General features: G+C 37.1%; 3 protein-coding genes across 5 annotated transcripts; 1 reads left to right on the top strand and 2 right to left on the bottom strand.

The window, feature by feature from the left end:
* Nucleotides 1–249: 249 nt before the first annotated feature.
* LOC147483648 (RING/U-box superfamily protein) lies at nt 250–3,256 on the bottom strand. 2 transcript variants are annotated; one of them, XM_086577146.1, is made up of 2 exons: nt 2,884–3,256; nt 250–2,158 (listed from the first exon to the last, which is right to left on the bottom strand). In XM_086577146.1, exon 2 carries the CDS (start codon nt 2,146–2,148, stop codon nt 433–435), a length of 1,716 nt encoding a protein of 571 aa, XP_086433272.1. In that variant the 5' UTR covers nt 2,149–2,158; nt 2,884–3,256; the 3' UTR covers nt 250–432. The 2 variants fall into 2 exon arrangements, with proteins under 2 accessions (XP_086433272.1, XP_086433273.1); XM_086577147.1 differs by having other exon boundaries at nt 2,874–3,226.
* A 1,937-nt stretch (nt 3,257–5,193) lies between these two features.
* On the top strand, nt 5,194–16,414 carry LOC147483646 (myelin transcription factor). 2 transcript variants are annotated; one of them, XM_086575434.1, is made up of 3 exons: nt 5,194–5,802; nt 5,896–5,964; nt 6,050–6,327. In XM_086575434.1, the coding sequence occupies exons 1-3, from the start codon at nt 5,395–5,397 to the stop codon at nt 6,104–6,106; spliced, it is 534 nt and encodes a 177-aa protein (XP_086431560.1). In that variant the 5' UTR covers nt 5,194–5,394; the 3' UTR covers nt 6,107–6,327. The 2 variants fall into 2 exon arrangements, with proteins under 2 accessions (XP_086431560.1, XP_086431561.1); XM_086575435.1 differs by lacking the exon at nt 6,050–6,327 and adding an exon at nt 16,166–16,414 and having other exon boundaries at nt 5,220–5,802.
* Nucleotides 6,714–15,381, bottom strand: LOC147483647 (protein CDC73 homolog). The gene is made up of 5 exons (XM_086575433.1): nt 15,315–15,381; nt 14,126–15,237; nt 13,552–13,634; nt 13,239–13,383; nt 6,714–6,990 (listed from the first exon to the last, which is right to left on the bottom strand). The coding sequence occupies exons 2-4, from the start codon at nt 15,105–15,107 to the stop codon at nt 13,285–13,287; spliced, it is 1,164 nt and encodes a 387-aa protein (XP_086431559.1). The 5' UTR covers nt 15,108–15,237; nt 15,315–15,381; the 3' UTR covers nt 6,714–6,990; nt 13,239–13,284.
* Nucleotides 16,415–16,422: the final 8 nt, after the last annotated feature.

Here is a 16,422-nt window from a genome sequence, read left to right as displayed (position 1 = left end):
GTCCATAGGCCGAAAAAACCCTCAAAATGAAACTCTCACACATTCGTAGGCTGGGCCTATCCGGCCCTCAAGTCTTTGAGAGGAGGGTAAAGTAATAGCCTAGACTTTGAAACTTAAGCCCTCCTTTAAGCCCGACCCATTTGACACCAGTTGAAAATTACATCTATCCTCCTATCCCAGTGCCGCTCACTGGAACTTTTATCAGGCAGTGGCACAATAATCATGAAGATCCGACCCAAAATATTCCAATTGTTGGTCACTTGTGCTCATTTTATTCAAAATCCAATTTCAAAATGAAAAAAGTAAAACCTATAACCGATGAAGCGTCACTCACATATTTATACTACATTCCAAATGCACATACATATATTGAAGATAAACAGTAACAATGTCAGTCAATGACAGCCTAGTTCAAAACCAAACAAGTTCCACTCAGAAGAAGGACCACCATCTCCTGTTCCTGTTTCTTCCCTGGCCAGTTCTTAAATTTCCAGGCGACATACGAACATGCTGCTGACCCTGTAACTGAATGCCACAATGTCCTCTTGTCCCTAGCGCATTAGCAAGAGGGTTACGGAAACAAAACACTAGAACAATGCCAACAAGACTAACAATTGGAGTAGCTGCAAGAAAAAGCCACCCTCCACGTGTATGCTCTCTGTCAGTGGTATCAGTGTCACAATCCACAGTGACCAACTCTCCTTGCCCTGTTCCCTCATTGGTCAATTCACAAACTTCATCTGCCTCAGCATCAGATATGTCATCTGAACTATTCCCGCTTGGTTCGCTCTGTTGGATCTCCTGAATCTCATCTCTGATTCCCGAGTTCCTTTTCCCTTCTTCATAGTCTTTATCATCAGTTGGAAGCTCATACCGACAAAGAGGGCATGAGTTCCTTGCACTTAACCAGGGCAAAATACAAGAAGGGTGATAGAGATGCATGCACGGTAGCTGGTTCCCTGCAGTCCCAATCAATAGAGAATCCTTACAGACTGCACAAATCAAATCACCATGCTTCATATGTGTCTCATCAATGATTACACAAGGAAGATTATCTACGAAAGACGCAGCTGCCGGTGGTGCCCCTCGTCTAGTGCCATCAGCCTCTGCAAGTTGCTCAAGCAGTACTTCAAAGCCTACAGCATCAAGATAGTCATCAGGGTTTTCAACATAAGACGGTACCCTCGATTCCTGTAGGGTAGCAAAGATGTTAGGGAGTCTAATTTCTCGAACTCTCCTGTGTACAGTACTCTCATTTTCAGGAGACTGCAACCCAGACAACCAATTGGGAGACCCATTATTTTCATTTGGGCTCCTAGATAGAACACGTTGAATCCAATGCTCTCCTTCAATATTTCCAACTGTACTCTCTTCAGCATTGCTTTCTCCCCAATCTTCATCTTCCTCATCTTGGTCTTCAGAGTTCCACTGGTCAAGGCCCGCATGCATTGGATCAATATCGGTATCACTGTCAAAATCGCTTCTACCGTCTGGTTGGATGAACACTTCCCCGTCCAGAAAGCTATGAACATCAACAGAAACATCTGACTCGCCGCCATAAGCACTATAAGAAACAGCATCACCCTCACCATGAAAAGCCCCATATCCACCAAAGCTAGCAATGGATTCACTCTCCCCAAACACAGAATCCAAGTTATCAAAACCCTCACTTTCATTATCAGACACAGGCCTCCACCATCTTCTAGATCCATTTGGTGTGGTGCGTGAACTTGTCGGCTGCAACACCCTGCTAGCTGTATCTCCATCAACCACTTGAGCCTCTGGCCCAAAGGAAGAGACGGGGCTAGATTGTTGGTTTTGCCTCACCAAATTAATGAGATGTGAAAATTGCTGTGAGAAAAGATCTTCCATTGACTCAGAACTGCTGTTTCTGGCTCTACCTCCTCTAAACGATCTTCTCTGATGGGATCCCGGGATGGTTTCATCAATATTTCCAAGATACGCAACTTTACATTCCCCACATATATCAAAGGGTTCAAGATCATTTACTTCATTTTCTGGTATATAAAGTCTCGAACACAAGGAACAGTGTGGATGCTCATCATAATGTCGTCCTACACCATCATTTGGGGAGTTTTCCAACGACGGAGATGATCCCTGCAAACTTCCTCGTGATTCCGAGTCCATAAGTAACTAGCTGGTAGATAGACAAAAGCGCAACAGCATTACTCGCAAAATACTAAAAATAAATATACAAAAATAACACAACAGATGCTAAAAACGGAATCACAATACCAGTTGGAAAATTAAAAACAAGTCGACCAATCACAAAATAATGTGCACAAACATAATAAACATCAGTCACTAAAACTATCACAAAATAATGTGCACAAACATAATAAACATCAGTCACTAAAACAATCTTTGGATGTATTGAGCTTCACATGTATTCATTCTTTATTCAACTAGACAAGTGAGGAAAATATTCACATGGAACCACAGGGTACATGAATGACCTGATCACCTACAATATTTTAAGTTCATTTTGCTTAACATACCAAAATGAACCTGAAGCTGCAAATGCATATCTCAGTCTTTTAATTGTTTTCAATAGTATTAATACAATCATGGATGTTGAAACATTTTGCATTTCTTCATCTATCTCCTAAAGTGCATGGTTTATACCCTTTGATAGATTCAATCAACAAGAAAACAATACAATATAATTAGAAGCAATGAGCATGAGTTTCTCACAACAAAATACTCTAAAATTGTAACACACAACAACAAACACATAGCTAAAAAGCCCAACCTCAAAACTCTCTAAAAACAAATCTTTATCCATGAAATGCCAATAAGTCCAAGTAAAAACAGCTTAACAAACTAAAAATGGAAAATTTCTCAATAATTACCAATTTATACCTCCAATTTTCGCTGATCGTCAAAAGATCACTCAATTACACACATGGGAACATCAAGAAAGATGATTCTAACAACAAATGAACCTCAAATTACTTAAATGCATGAAATAAATTGGAAAAAAGCAGGGGGTTTTTTCATAAAGGTTGAAACTTTATAGTGTAGGATATACAGAATTGAAATTTGAGATTCTGGGCATTGTGGGAATTGAATGGAGAAATGGGAAATTGGGATTTGAGGAATTTTTTTTTCTGTGGAGAGAGAAAAATGATGGAAGCAGATTCATTTGGTGAGCAAAAGCAGGTTATGTTTTTTCTTTCTTTCTTTTTTTATTTTTTAACTTTTTTTTGCCTTGTGCTGACTTTGAAACTGGGATGTGAAATACTGAAATCTGATTTCATTCACAGTCTGGTAGATTTTTGGATGGGGCATGGTTGACGAACACTTGTTGGCGTCACAAAACTTCTAAAATTTCAACAGATGTGATCACATATCTTGACATAGGCAAATCAGATGCTGGAGGATAGATAGATCATATTATGTATATATTTTGTGCTAAGTTCTTATCCAAATTTTAGGAATTCGAACGAAATTGATGTCTATGGTATTAGACTCTAGTGGCCATATTAGGCTTGATATTAGACTCAGAGATTGATAAACTGATTAACTGAATGTGCCTAGCTACTTAGTTAGAGTCCTATTGGTAAAAATTCCAAGGTTATAATTCTTTGATTTGAACTTTTCTAAAGAGGTAATCAGGTCCTAGCTACAAAACAATCTAGGATATGTGTGTGTGATCATAAGTTGGCAATTTGAGATGAGTGTTTTCACATACTGTCGAAGAATGGTTGGACTTTGGACAAAGTTACAAAAGCCACTACCGTATGTTTGGGGAAAAGTCTGATCAATGATGGGTTCAGTGGGGCACTGGGGCAAAAGTGCAAAACAATGTGCGAGCGTTATGGGCTTATGGAGGCTTCATCTTTTGGCTTTAAAGTAGTAAATTTCGGGATGAATGGATGCTATTCAAATTATCCTACGAGTTTTATTGCACTTAGCTTGTTTGCTTGTAACATTTTCTTGTAACTTTCAGCTACATGGTGGGGATTGTTTTGAACTAGAATAGGGGAATAAGGGGATGTTTCTATCTCCAATTTCCTTCCTAAATGCTTGACAGCATGTATTTGATGAATGATACAATCATGAATTGTCTACGAACTCTAATTATATCTTTCTATTGTGGAAACGCATTATGATGTTTAAAATGTCTATATTTGAGTGATCTATTCAACTTTTTTTTAGACTTGGGCGAGAAAATTTGCTTTAATTTACTTAAAACAAAACTTGTTTACTAATGGGCGAAACTTGATCTAGGTCACCCATGTCAAAATAATTTCATGCAATCGTAATGGAACACTGCAACAAAGACACTGAAAAATTGAATATCTGAAACTGAACAAAAACTGGAATGGTACAGAGAATATCTTCAAATCATATTTTCCTAACAGACTACTTGCTAATCGAGCTTCCCTTCAACTTCAACTCATTCGATCACGCTAACTTTTGCTCCACGCCATCTACATGCAACAATATCTTTCAAAATATCCTAGTTCATTGGTATCAACTTGCAAAATCCCATATTTAGGAGTAACATATATATATCATATTTAACATATGATTATAATCATCTTTAAGTATTTCCAAATTTTAAAGATGAGATACAACATATATATCATGCAGTCTTCAATAGAAGCTTCAAGCTTGTCGCTTGTTCCTAGTTGAACAAAATCAACAGCAAATCATATCTGATACAAGGGTAAGTAGGTGGAAGACATTATCCAAGTCCAAGAGTTGGGAGTTTAGTGATGAACCATTATTAATCAAGAAATTCTATTATCTAAAAACTAATCAAGAAAAACTGAAAAAACACCACGAAATCGCGAATAATAGCTTTTAGAATTGGTGAAATATCATTATTCAAAATCTCGAATAGCTGACAAAACAAAATTTTTGGTCAGAAGTATTTTAATACCCATACAGTAATACCAATTGCATTATATTCTGACCATACCAAAATATTGCGCAAGTATATTTTTATTTTTTTTAGTAGTATGCGGTATGCCCCATATGCCCCTTATATCATAAAAATAAATAGCAAATGTAAGTCCCAATATAGATATCTCGGGGTTATGCAAGCTTTCGACCAAACATGGGATCCTTTATACCCAGGCCCAAATACTTATTGTGCCCATTAAATAAATGACACGTAATCACTTTCTACAAAAGTGAGCACCTGACAGATTCTTTTTTCTTGGAACTCACTTTGTTCAGTCTCAAATACTGCAAAACAGTTGGTCAAAATCTCAACTAACTTGTTTACATAAAAAGCAAAAACAAATAGTAGCCGTTGGCGCCTGCCTCTTTTAAATTCAAACTTCCAATCCAATCATTTCACACTACACATCTCAATATCTGTTTAAACCCAAGTCCTCATTTCTCACAAAGAGATCAACAATGTCACCAACTCAAAAACACCAATCACAGCCAACTCGGAAACCTCTCCAACCCAAGAACTTTAATACAACTGAAAATGTTGTAAAAAAGAAGAAACTAAATGATCAAGAACACTGGTTTGAGATATCTTTAGACGGAAATGTGAATAAAGAGAACAACCCTGTTTCTCCTGAAGTGAAAAAGATTGAGCCTTTTGATTCTTCACTTGCAGAAGAACTGAATGTGATTCGTAAGAGGATTGAGAGGTTGAGAGTGGAAAAAGACAAGACGGAGAAGTTGTTGAGAGAAAAAGATTTACTGCTGGAGATGGAAATGAAAGAGATTCAAAAGAGAGGGAATGTACAGAACGAGGTTGAAATGGAGATTGAGAAGTTGAAGAGGTTGAAGGAACTGGAATCATACTGCCGGGTGAGTTTTTCAATGTGTTTTTACATTTCATAGTTTAGTAGTTTAGAAAATGTCATTAGGAATCAACATTTAATGTTTTGATTTGTTGTACAGAGAACTGCACCAATTAAATCACTCAGAGAAAGAGAAGAAGAAAAGAAGATTAAGGAAGCTGAATTACTGGTATGTTACTATCTTTGTGTTTGTTTTTCCTTTTTCATCTCATAGGAATATATGTTGATTCTCCTTGTTTTATGGTTTCTATCAGAAGAAGAAATTGGAGGAAGATCAGATTGTGGCTGGAACATCTGAATCAGCAAATTAGATCGTGCATTGTTCAAATTATTATCAGAAGAATTCACAAGACTTGGCATTTTCTTTTACTCAGAGAAATAGCCAATTTTCATTTTTCGTGCATTGTTTGTATTTTCATCTATTGTAAAAGTATACCATTTACTTTTTCAAGAATAAACTTCAGAGCATTGAGACGTGAAACAACATTAACGTATGTACGGGTCTTATTGTATCAGAAATCTTGTTCAGCAACTTCTGTCCCGTGAGGATTTAATGATACGGTATATTCAGGTCATTTTGCTGGTCAAAGAAACTAAGCAAACATGCAAACTAAGCAAACCAATAGCAGCCATATGTTCAACTGTCTAAACTCCAGTAAAGTATAGGACCAACAGATTTGGCCCCCACCCCAAACAACCTGCGTAGAGGAGCTCAGAAGTTACAACCATTTCATCTGAGGCTTCTGAGCACATCTAACCAACACTAAACAGAGAGAAGAAACTGTGACCCAGTGTGATACTTGTTAGTCATCACACAAGACAGTATGGTCAGTCATCCATCCAGTGAATACACAAATACTGTTGCCATGATATGTCATGTGCAATGATGATACACATGCTGCTCCCCACAACAGAAAATTTATAAATAAGGAATCATGTATAAATAAAAAAGAAATTCATGTCTAGCAATTGTACTTGCAGATAAACAACCAAAATTAAAACAATCCTCTTCTAATTGAAACACAATCTGGATTCAGGACCCAAAATCAGACACCATTTTAACCTAGAAACAGAAGACTACATAATGCAAAAACTGCAGTAGCAACTGAATCCAAAAGCATAAGCCCAGGTCTCAAGTACGGACAGGGTTTGCAGCTCCAGCTGGGCGTGGTGCTTGGCCAGGCTTTGCATCATCCTGCAAAACAAAACCATAGTTTTTCAAAAACTTGTTTGTCTAATGAACTATGAAACATTCACAATGATGACGCCACGCCAAACTAGAGGATATGCTTCAACAAGCTAACTCGATAACCTTCTTTCAGTGAGATCATTTCAAGGCCTATAATATTTATTCTGAACAATCGCTAGACAATTTCAAGGCAAAAAAATCTTTGGTTCTAAAATACAAGCTTAAACAGGTTAAAGATTGCAATGTGATTTCCACATGATGCTAAAATGGAGGATATGCTTCAGCAGCTAACAGCCTAACACAATATATAACCTACTTACTGTTGCGATATAGCTTGAGTCCTACGGTTAGTAGTGATATGGTTAGTAGTGATATGTTAGGACTCATGTAATTATGGGATGTAACAAAGTTAGAAAGAAAAGCTCCTAGAATCAGGGAAAATATGATTGTATTATTGGCTATTTAAGCCTAACATTTGTAAATGAGAAGAGAAAAAAAGTATCCCCAAATCTGTATCTTCAAAATTTATTATGGTATCGGAAAAAAGTCAAAAAAAAAATAAAAAATCCAATCACGAAACCTCTATTCAAACCATCAAATCAGTCATACATATACAATCAGAAAATTCAGTTTTCAAGGGAGATAGAGTCCGAATGAAACAAATTATGATGTGTGGTCTCGGCTTATGGAGATGCATATAGCGGACGTGAAAAAACTTGATTATATTCTAGGCCAAACACCTCACCCAAATGGAAACCGAACCCTCTTACACAAAATGGTATCAATGAGAAACGGAAGGTTAAAGGTTGGTTGTTAACTTCAATGTCTATACGAAATCATGAAACGCTATCTACGGTCCAAAGGAGTACCATCGTGAAATTTGGAACGCACTTGCCAAAGCATTTTATGATGGGTCTGACGAATCACAGGTATTTGCATTAAACCAACGAGCGTTCTCTACCAAACAGCTTGGTCGTTCACTTTCAATTTATTATGGTGAACTTATTGAAATATTTCAAGAACTGGATTACCGTGACAAAATCACCATGAAGGATCCTGAAGATGTGATCCAGTATCGTAAATCAGTGGAAAGGTTGCGTGTACATATATTTTTACGCGGCCTTGATCTCGAGTTTGAACAGCTGTGTGGAGAAATTCTTCGAAAAGATCATTTGTTAGACTTGGAGGCTGCTTATGCATATGTACGACGTGATGCAAATCGACGCACTACTCAAAATGATGATTCTAATCTTACTGAACCTTCTGCTATGGTTGCTCGACAATTTAAACCACAGAACAAGAAGTTTGTTTCAGCCATAGACCGTGTACCAGAATCATCCAATCCTTCTGCAGAGAAAAAAAATCGGAGCTATGAACTAGGAGGTAATCGATCCGAGAGGTCTTGTACTCACTGTGGTGGAACCGGACATACAAAGACGCGATGTTACGAACTGATTGGGTACCCAGACTGGTGGGATCCGAACAAAGCACCACGTAAGCAGAAGGGCAAACAGAATATTGGTTCTGTTGCCATGGCAAACTCAGGAACAGAACCTGTTGATGAAGCTTGTGCCTCTGCCTTAATCGCCAAGTCAGGTAATGAAGGTAAGGCACTAATTGCTTCTTCACCTATTAGTAATGACGCATGGATAATTGATTCAGGATGTACCGATCACATGATTTTTGACAACCCCTTGCCTCACTCTATGAAACCATCTAAATGTCCTACTGTGTCTACAGCTACTGGTACTTCCTCTCCTGTAGTAGGAGAATGTTCACTAACTCTTTCAAAGACTTTAAACTTGGATTCCGTTCTTGTCGTCCCATCTCTTAACCATAATTTATTATCCGTTTCTCAAATTACTCGTACCTTACAATGTCTTGTGATTTTTTGGCCTAACCATTGTGTTTTTAAGGATATCAAGACTCGGATGACAATTGGTTATGGTACTAGACAAGGGAAGCTGTATTATCTTGAGTTGGCACCGACAAGTTCAACAAAGTTGGCTCAAGTATTTTCAAGTGAAAGCTCTACTAATCACCCGAAATCAGAAATTTGGTTGTGGCACAAACGCTTAGGTCATGCGTCTTTTGGGTACTTGAAGAAATTGTTTCCACATTTGTTTTCTCCCATTATCTGGTCACCGAGTTTAAATGTGATGTTTGTGAATTGGCTAAGAGCCACCGTATTCCTTTCCCAATAAGTATGAATAAAAGTCAAGTACCTTTTATGGTCATTCACTCCGATGTGTGGGGTCCTTGAAGCACCCCTCTCAAGTAATAATTTCGATGGTTCATTATCTTTTATTGATGATCATACCCCCATGACTTGGGTGTGTTTAATGACACATAAACATGAAGTAAGTTCTTTATTCAAGCAATTCCACGGGATGGTCATGACACAATATCATTCTCATATACAAGTTCTTTGAGTGACAATGGTGGCTTAATTTGTGAACAACGATGTGGCTACTTATTTGAGTACCCATGGAATTGTTCATCAGACAACGTGTCGATATTCTCCTCAACAAAATGGGGTCGCCGAGCGCAAGAACCGTCATCTCCTTGAGGTGGTTCGTGCATCATTATTTGGTGCAAAGATGCCCACCCGGTTTTGGGGTGAGGCACTGACATCAGCAGCCTATCTTATTAATAGGGTTCCCTCAAGCTCACTTAAATTTCAGACACCCCTTCAGGTCCTTCAACAAGCCATAAACTCACCTACTGTTTCAAATTTACCTCCTAAAATATTTGGATGCATAGCCTATGTTCATCTACCTACACATTTAAGACATAAATTGGAACCCCGTGCTCTTCGATGTCTATTTGTTGGTTATCGTTACATCGGAAGGGTACCGTTGTTACCATCCACCATCTCGGAAAATCTATATTACTCATGATGTTGATTTCATGAAGAGGAAATGTATTACTCTAAATTTGAGTCTACATTTGGGAGGAGAAATTAGGTGATCTCAGGGCCTTCTTATGAGGAGATTATGAAAAATATTCACTGTCTCATGAAAATGTTCGTTAAATTTCAATGATTGTATTATTAGTGTGGAATCAAGAGATGATCAATGGTTGAGGAAAATCATGGAATTGTGACATGGAGGGGTCGAACGAAACTTCGAGGGATGAAATCGAAAAGATGCAAGTGGTGGCTCTCCAAATGAATGATGAAACTCTTGGAACTCAAGATAATCCAACCACACCTCCCATGGTGAATATATCGGATAACCAATTGTCTCAAGAGTTTGCATCCAAAGATAGAACCTCGGGTAATATCGACCACAATAGAAAACTTCTACCCACTCGGGTAACTAGAGGTATACCTAAACGGACTTATGAACTGTTCTTAAATCCAAACCCAAATACCCAATGAATAACTTTCTATCTTACCATAATTTGTCAAAAGAATGTGAGGTATTTGTGAATCAATTATCTGTTGTGTCTATTCCTAATAGTGTGTGGGGCTTTACGGGATACACAATGGAAGGAGGCAATGAGCGAAGAGATGAGATCCCTCCAAAAGAATGAAACATGGGATGTGGTTGACTTACCTTATGAAAAGAAAACGGTTGGATGCAAGTGGGTATTCACGATTAAATACAAGGCGGATGGAGCTATCGAAGCGGTACAAAGCGAGACTTGTTGCTAAAGGATCTGATCAATCCACGGTGTTGACTATTGTTTTTTTCCTCGCCGCCAAGATGAATACGAATGCGGGTATTGCTATCTTTGGTCGTGACCTTTGATTGGGCGTTACATCAATTTGATGTAAAAAAACATTTCTACGGAACTCTCAAAGAAGAGGTATATATGGCATTGCCCCCGGGATGTAATATGTCACTTACGGGAAGCAAACAAGTCGTAGATTGCGGAAATCCTTGTATGGCCTAAAGCGATCGCCCCATGGTTTGGCAGATTTACAAGCTCAATGAAGGCATTCGGTACCGGCAATGTAACTCGACCAAAGTGTTTTCCTAAAGCACAAGAAAGGGAAGATTACTGCACTTATCATCTATGTTGATGATATGGTAGTCGGAGATGATATGGATGAACAAAGGCACTACAAACCTATCTTGCTTTCGAGAGTTCGATATGAAAAACCTTGGTCCATTAAAATATTTCTTGGGGATAGAGGTCTTTGCGATCAAAGAAAGGTATGCTCTTGATTCTGCGAAAATACACTTTGGATTTGTTAAAAAACGGGTATGTCATAGGACTATATGCCCAAAGATCTACTCCTATGGCTGAAAATGTGAAGTTGGGAAACTATCGGATCAAGTCCCTAGGAACAAAGAACAAGATTACCAAAGGTTAGTGGGCGGTTAATGTATCTTGCTCATACTACGGCCAGATTTGGCAGATTCGAGTGTAATCAGCCAATTCATGCATTCCCAAGTCAAGAACACATGGATTGTTGTTATCCATATCTTACGTTATTTAAAGTCCTTCAAGAAGGGAATTCTAGTTCACTGAGCAATGGAATTAATATTGAAGGATATGTATGGACGACTTGGGCGGGATCGGTTGATGATAAAAAATCTACATCGGGATAAAAACTTAACCTTTATAGGTGGTAACTTGGTGACATGGCAGATAAACAAACAAAATTAGTTGCAAGATCAAGTAATTGAAACACTGAGTTGGGGGCATGGCAAATGGAATATGTGAGGTATTGTGGCTTACAGAAGATTATTGCATGAGTTGCATGTTAAACATATGCATCCAATGAAGTTATATTGTGATAATAAGGCACGGACATTGCTTGCACAACCCGGTGCAACATGATAGGACAAAACACGTTGAGATTGATCGACATTTTATCAAAAGAAACTTCGAGGCTAAGGTGATAGAACTTCCTTATGTTAGGTCTCAAGATCTTGTTTGGATGTGCTTACCAAAGTTTGTTTTCTAGTCGGACATTCCATGCATGCATTGTTGACAAGTTGGGCATGAGTAACATATATGCTCCAACTTAGGAGGAGTGTTAACGATATAGCTTGAGTCCTACGGTTAGTAGTGATATGGTTAGTAGTGATATGTTAGGACTCGCTAGACAATTATGGGATGTAACAAAGTTAGAAAGAAAAGCTAAAAGAATCTTAAGGGAAAATATGATTGTATTATTGGCTATTTAAGCCTAACATTTGTAAATGAGAAGAGAAAAAGTATCCCCAAATCAGTATCTTCAAATTTATTACTTACAATTAGATAAGTGCATCTGCTGAGAAAACTTTTATTCTGACCAAGAGCTAGATATTATTATAAAAATAGTAATAATAATAACTTCTGGAAAAAAAAATCTTAAACAGGTTAATGCTTGTATAGTTGTATGTGGATTCCGCCATTCAATATACATCGCAATGAAGCATATAAAACGACCAACAAAAGGTGTTCATTATTTCTACAGGAAGGGATGTGACACTCTACAACATATTACATGCCATGGAATTAAATTGTAGTGTTCTGTTCAATGGTTATTCACTAAGACAGTAAAGTATAAGAACTTATAATTAAGGGAGATAGATTCCATAAATAGGAACATCGGGCAACATACATGTAGTCAAATCAGTAGTCCATACAAAATTACAAAATTACAGTAAGACAGTTAAAGAGGCTGTTGTTTGTAGCTGTGGATAAAATTACAAAAGAATCGCCATTTTAGTATCAAAATGGTGACACTTTTTTTGACGCATACCACACGAAGTAAGTGTACATCTAAAATGGAAAGGTAACACAAGAAACCAAGGTTCAACAGGAGTTCCACAAAGGTGTCCATATTATTCTATAAGAAAAGTTGAGTCACAAATATCAGAGTAAAGGAGTACCATCTATGAGTGATAATAAAGTGCGAGTCCTTACAGCTTAGTAGTAGTCTTTTGATACTTAAGGAAGCATGAGCCCAACCCCGGCCCCCCCCCAACCCGCACCAACACACCCACCCACACCCTCCTCCTCCTTTTTCTCTTCTGTTCAATTCCTAAATAACAGAGTGATCTGTTCGGTTCCACAAGTAAATATCTTTACTAATGACATACGTACTTTGCAACTCACTTCAAAAACAAAACACTCCCAACTGATAGCAGCTAGAAATATAAAAGTGATTGCTAAAAACAATCTATTGAGATGGGTATACAGATGATTTTTAATGTTCTCAAAAGTAAGAAGTTACAAAATAAAAGTGTTGAAGATCGAAAAGCTGATCTACCAGATGTCGTTACTGATTCAAAGCATCAAAATAAGTTAACCTGATCATGAACAACAAACATTACAACTCCTCTGAATCTGCAGCATTTAAGTATGTGACCGTGACCGTGACCGCACAAATTCCTCCAGTCTATCCCATACTTCCAATGCAGCAGCTCTGTCCTGGTGTCTCTTATTCTTACTTATCTGCATGTTAAAGCAATAGTTACTTACAACACTGTGTACAAATAATGCTGAAATCCACTGTAAATGACAGGAAAGAAAGGAGAACGCAAAGTGCACTGACATATTCCTATTTGATTAATAATCATTAGCCGAAAATAAATAAATAACTTAAGAAAGGCTTATTCTCACCGATATGATCTTCACATTCCACTGTTTCACATTCTTGGCTGATTCCACACTGTCATCTTCAAATCGCATAAAGAATCCGATAACTGCAAAATACAATAGAGAATCTCACTCAAATATAATTTTTTTTTCAAGTAATACAGTTCTCAAGTTCTATCTGAAAATATTAACTGTAGTCCGACAAGTAATTTGCAACAAGTCTAATAAGCATCACTGTATAACTATTTATTGAACCTCGTACAATTTTTTCTATCTGGGATTAAGTGCAAGCAACTAACTCCAAGGTAGTGCTTGATTACACTCAAATAATTTGGGTTCTTTTCCTAGTTATTAGAGCAACTTACATTCTTTTATATAGTAATTCTTTGTACACAACCCATCAAATGGATCACTAATTTTCCACTTTGGCAAATGGTGCAGTGAAAGATGGACATGTAATTTTTTTCTTTTCCTTACTATGTGAATTTCATGTATCTACAATTATGCGTACTCAATTAAAAGTTCAAAACACAACTAGATTACACAATTGTAGTGTAATCCATGTCCAAAATTTGTGTATAGTTATTGGAAGACTTACTTTTGTTGAAGATCTCCACATGATCTTTAAAAGGCCAATCTTTGAACTGCCACTCCTTCCCCAACACGAAAACAGCAACCACCCTATCCCAATCCTCAGCCTTTAAAGCCGAAGGTTTATCCCTAACCTCATAAGCCGTCACCGTCACCACCCCATCTCTACTAAATTTCTTCTGCACAGTAATACAATCCGGCCTAGCCCCCTTCATCTGTTTCACCTTAACATCTGTAGGAATAAACACTCCATCCTCCAAAAACTCCTTAACATTATAAATAGTAATCAAAGTCTGAAAAGCACTAGGCACTAAAATAATCGGTACCCCTTCACCAATCTTACTACCTTTAAAATTAATCTTGGGCTTCGGCGCCATATCATACCCTAAATCATCTCCATCTGAACCCATTAACCTACTTTTCGCAACCAACCCGTCTTTCCTTTGTTGCGACTCTACCCTTTGCCTTTCTTCCTCCTTTTTAGTCAGTGTGGTAAGTGCAGTATGAAAATCACAATCCCTGCATTCTAACAACGCCTCTCGATCTCTCAACGGTCTTTCCATTCCCTTAATCTTTAAAACATAATCAGCAACACTCTCACTAACCTCAAGTTTCTCTTCCTCACAAAAAACAGGACTATCCTCGACAACCGGGTTGGGGTTTTGAGGAACAACAAATTGAATAGCATCATTACTTAAAACCTTCCCTTGTAAATACTCCAACAATGGTTTTCTATCAGGTAAAGTAACAGCTGGTAATTTTTGTAATCTAGCATTCTGTAAATACTCAGTGTGTTTCACACTGTGGTTGTTTACGTAATAAACTAGTGTTTCGAGGGTATATAAATTACCTTGTTTTGATCTATAAGCTGTTTCAGCTGAACATGGGAAGATGTAATCACTGCCAAATCGAAACTCGTCGTTAACTTTGACAATTTTGTCTAATTCACCCCTTATTGTCAAATCTCTTAATGCTGAAAGAGGGTCCATTCAAGATGGTAAAGATGTGATTTTTCGGGTTTTTGTTCGTGTGATTAAAACAAGAAAAGAGTTGCAGACTCACGAGCGCCCCTAATTTCTTGAATCAGTCTATTTCGGAGGCCGGAACTCGTTGGTACGTCTAATGACTTTGTGGATGCAAATTAACTTTTCCAAGATGCCATTTCATAAGGATTTGTCACCGCCTTTAATAAGCACCCAAAAGTGCTGTTTAAATCTTTTATAGTATTCTATTACATTTTGGAAATATTTTGTGTGTTGAAAATACTTTCGAATCAGAATATATTTTTGTGAATAAGTATTTGAAAACTAAAACACCAAATTGAAATAGCATCTTCACTTTGTGGTTTATGATATTAATCTGTAATTTTCAAATGAAATTATCTTAAATTCGATCTAGTTTGTATAATAGTTTTTTTAGATTTATGGTGATTTAGCGGTAAATCATTACCCTCGACTTACATACCAATATGTACAAATCACTAAAATATCTATCAAACCACTAAAAGATTGATTGTTTTCATATCCTCAAATAATATAGTACTTCCATTTGAAATTTTTTATCACATGAACGTGTTCTGCGATGAATTGATGAGTACAAAAAAAATTATCTTTCAAGAAAATGTGTTCACCTACTTAGAATATTTCTCCAAATATTTTCTCTTTTTCTAGGTGATTGTTTATACATGCAAAATATACTTATTCAATTCCTACATGAATAACAGAGAACATCATGTTGTTCTATGTATTTCGTCAATGTGAACATGTCAAAGTGTTAACGTAAAATTGGGTGGGTAAAATGAATAATGACCATTAATTTTCAGATTTGAACAATCTAATAATCAAATGGATGGAAAAAGAGTGCATTTTAAATTAAATAACATTACTTTTCCAAACTTAAAGCTTCCAACACACACTAAGAGAAAGAGAAGTAAAAAAGAAGATTAAGGAAGCTGCATTACTGGTATGTTACTATCTTTGTGTTTGTTTTTTCTTTTTCATCTCATAGGACTATATGTTGATTCTCCTTGTTTTATGGTTTCTATCAGAAGAAGAAATTGGAGGAAGATCAGATTGTTGCAGGAACATCTGAATCAGGAAATTAGTTCGTGCATTGTTCAAATTATTATCAGATTACTGGAGGAGAAGCATTCACAAGACTTGGCATTTTCTTTTACTCAGAGAAATAGCCAATTTTCATTTTCGTGCATTGTTGCATTTTCATCTATTGTAAAAGTATACCATTTACTTTTTCAAGAATAAACTTCAGAGCACTGAGACGTGAAACAACATTAATGTATGTATG

This window comes from Coptis chinensis, chromosome 8, assembly GCF_015680905.1.
Source record: "Coptis chinensis isolate HL-2020 chromosome 8, ASM1568090v1, whole genome shotgun sequence".
Lineage (NCBI taxonomy): Eukaryota > Viridiplantae > Streptophyta > Magnoliopsida > Ranunculales > Ranunculaceae > Coptis > Coptis chinensis.
The sequence above is the reverse complement of the archived record's forward strand: the minus strand, read 5'-3'. Positions and strand labels throughout refer to the sequence as shown.

Excerpts from the sequence above, each read along its gene's own strand:
- LOC147483648 (XM_086577146.1), bottom strand. The coding sequence starts at position 2,148 with ATGGACTCGGAATCACGAGGAAGTTTGCAGGGATCATCTCCGTCGTTG.
- LOC147483646 (XM_086575435.1), top strand. The coding sequence starts at position 5,395 with ATGTCACCAACTCAAAAACACCAATCACAGCCAACTCGGAAACCTCTC. Across the intron at positions 5,803-5,895 it reads AACTGGAATCATACTGCCGG|AGAACTGCACCAATTAAATC; the intron begins GTGAGTTTTTCA and ends TTTGTTGTACAG. Across the intron at positions 5,965-16,165 it reads TTAAGGAAGCTGAATTACTG|AAGAAGAAATTGGAGGAAGA; the intron begins GTATGTTACTAT and ends GGTTTCTATCAG.
- LOC147483647 (XM_086575433.1), bottom strand. The coding sequence starts at position 15,107 with ATGGACCCTCTTTCAGCATTAAGAGATTTGACAATAAGGGGTGAATTA. Across the intron at positions 13,635-14,125 it reads TGTGGAGATCTTCAACAAAA|TTATCGGATTCTTTATGCGA; the intron begins GTAAGTCTTCCA and ends TGTATTTTGCAG. Across the intron at positions 13,384-13,551 it reads GGAATGTGAAGATCATATCG|ATAAGTAAGAATAAGAGACA; the intron begins GTGAGAATAAGC and ends TTTAACATGCAG.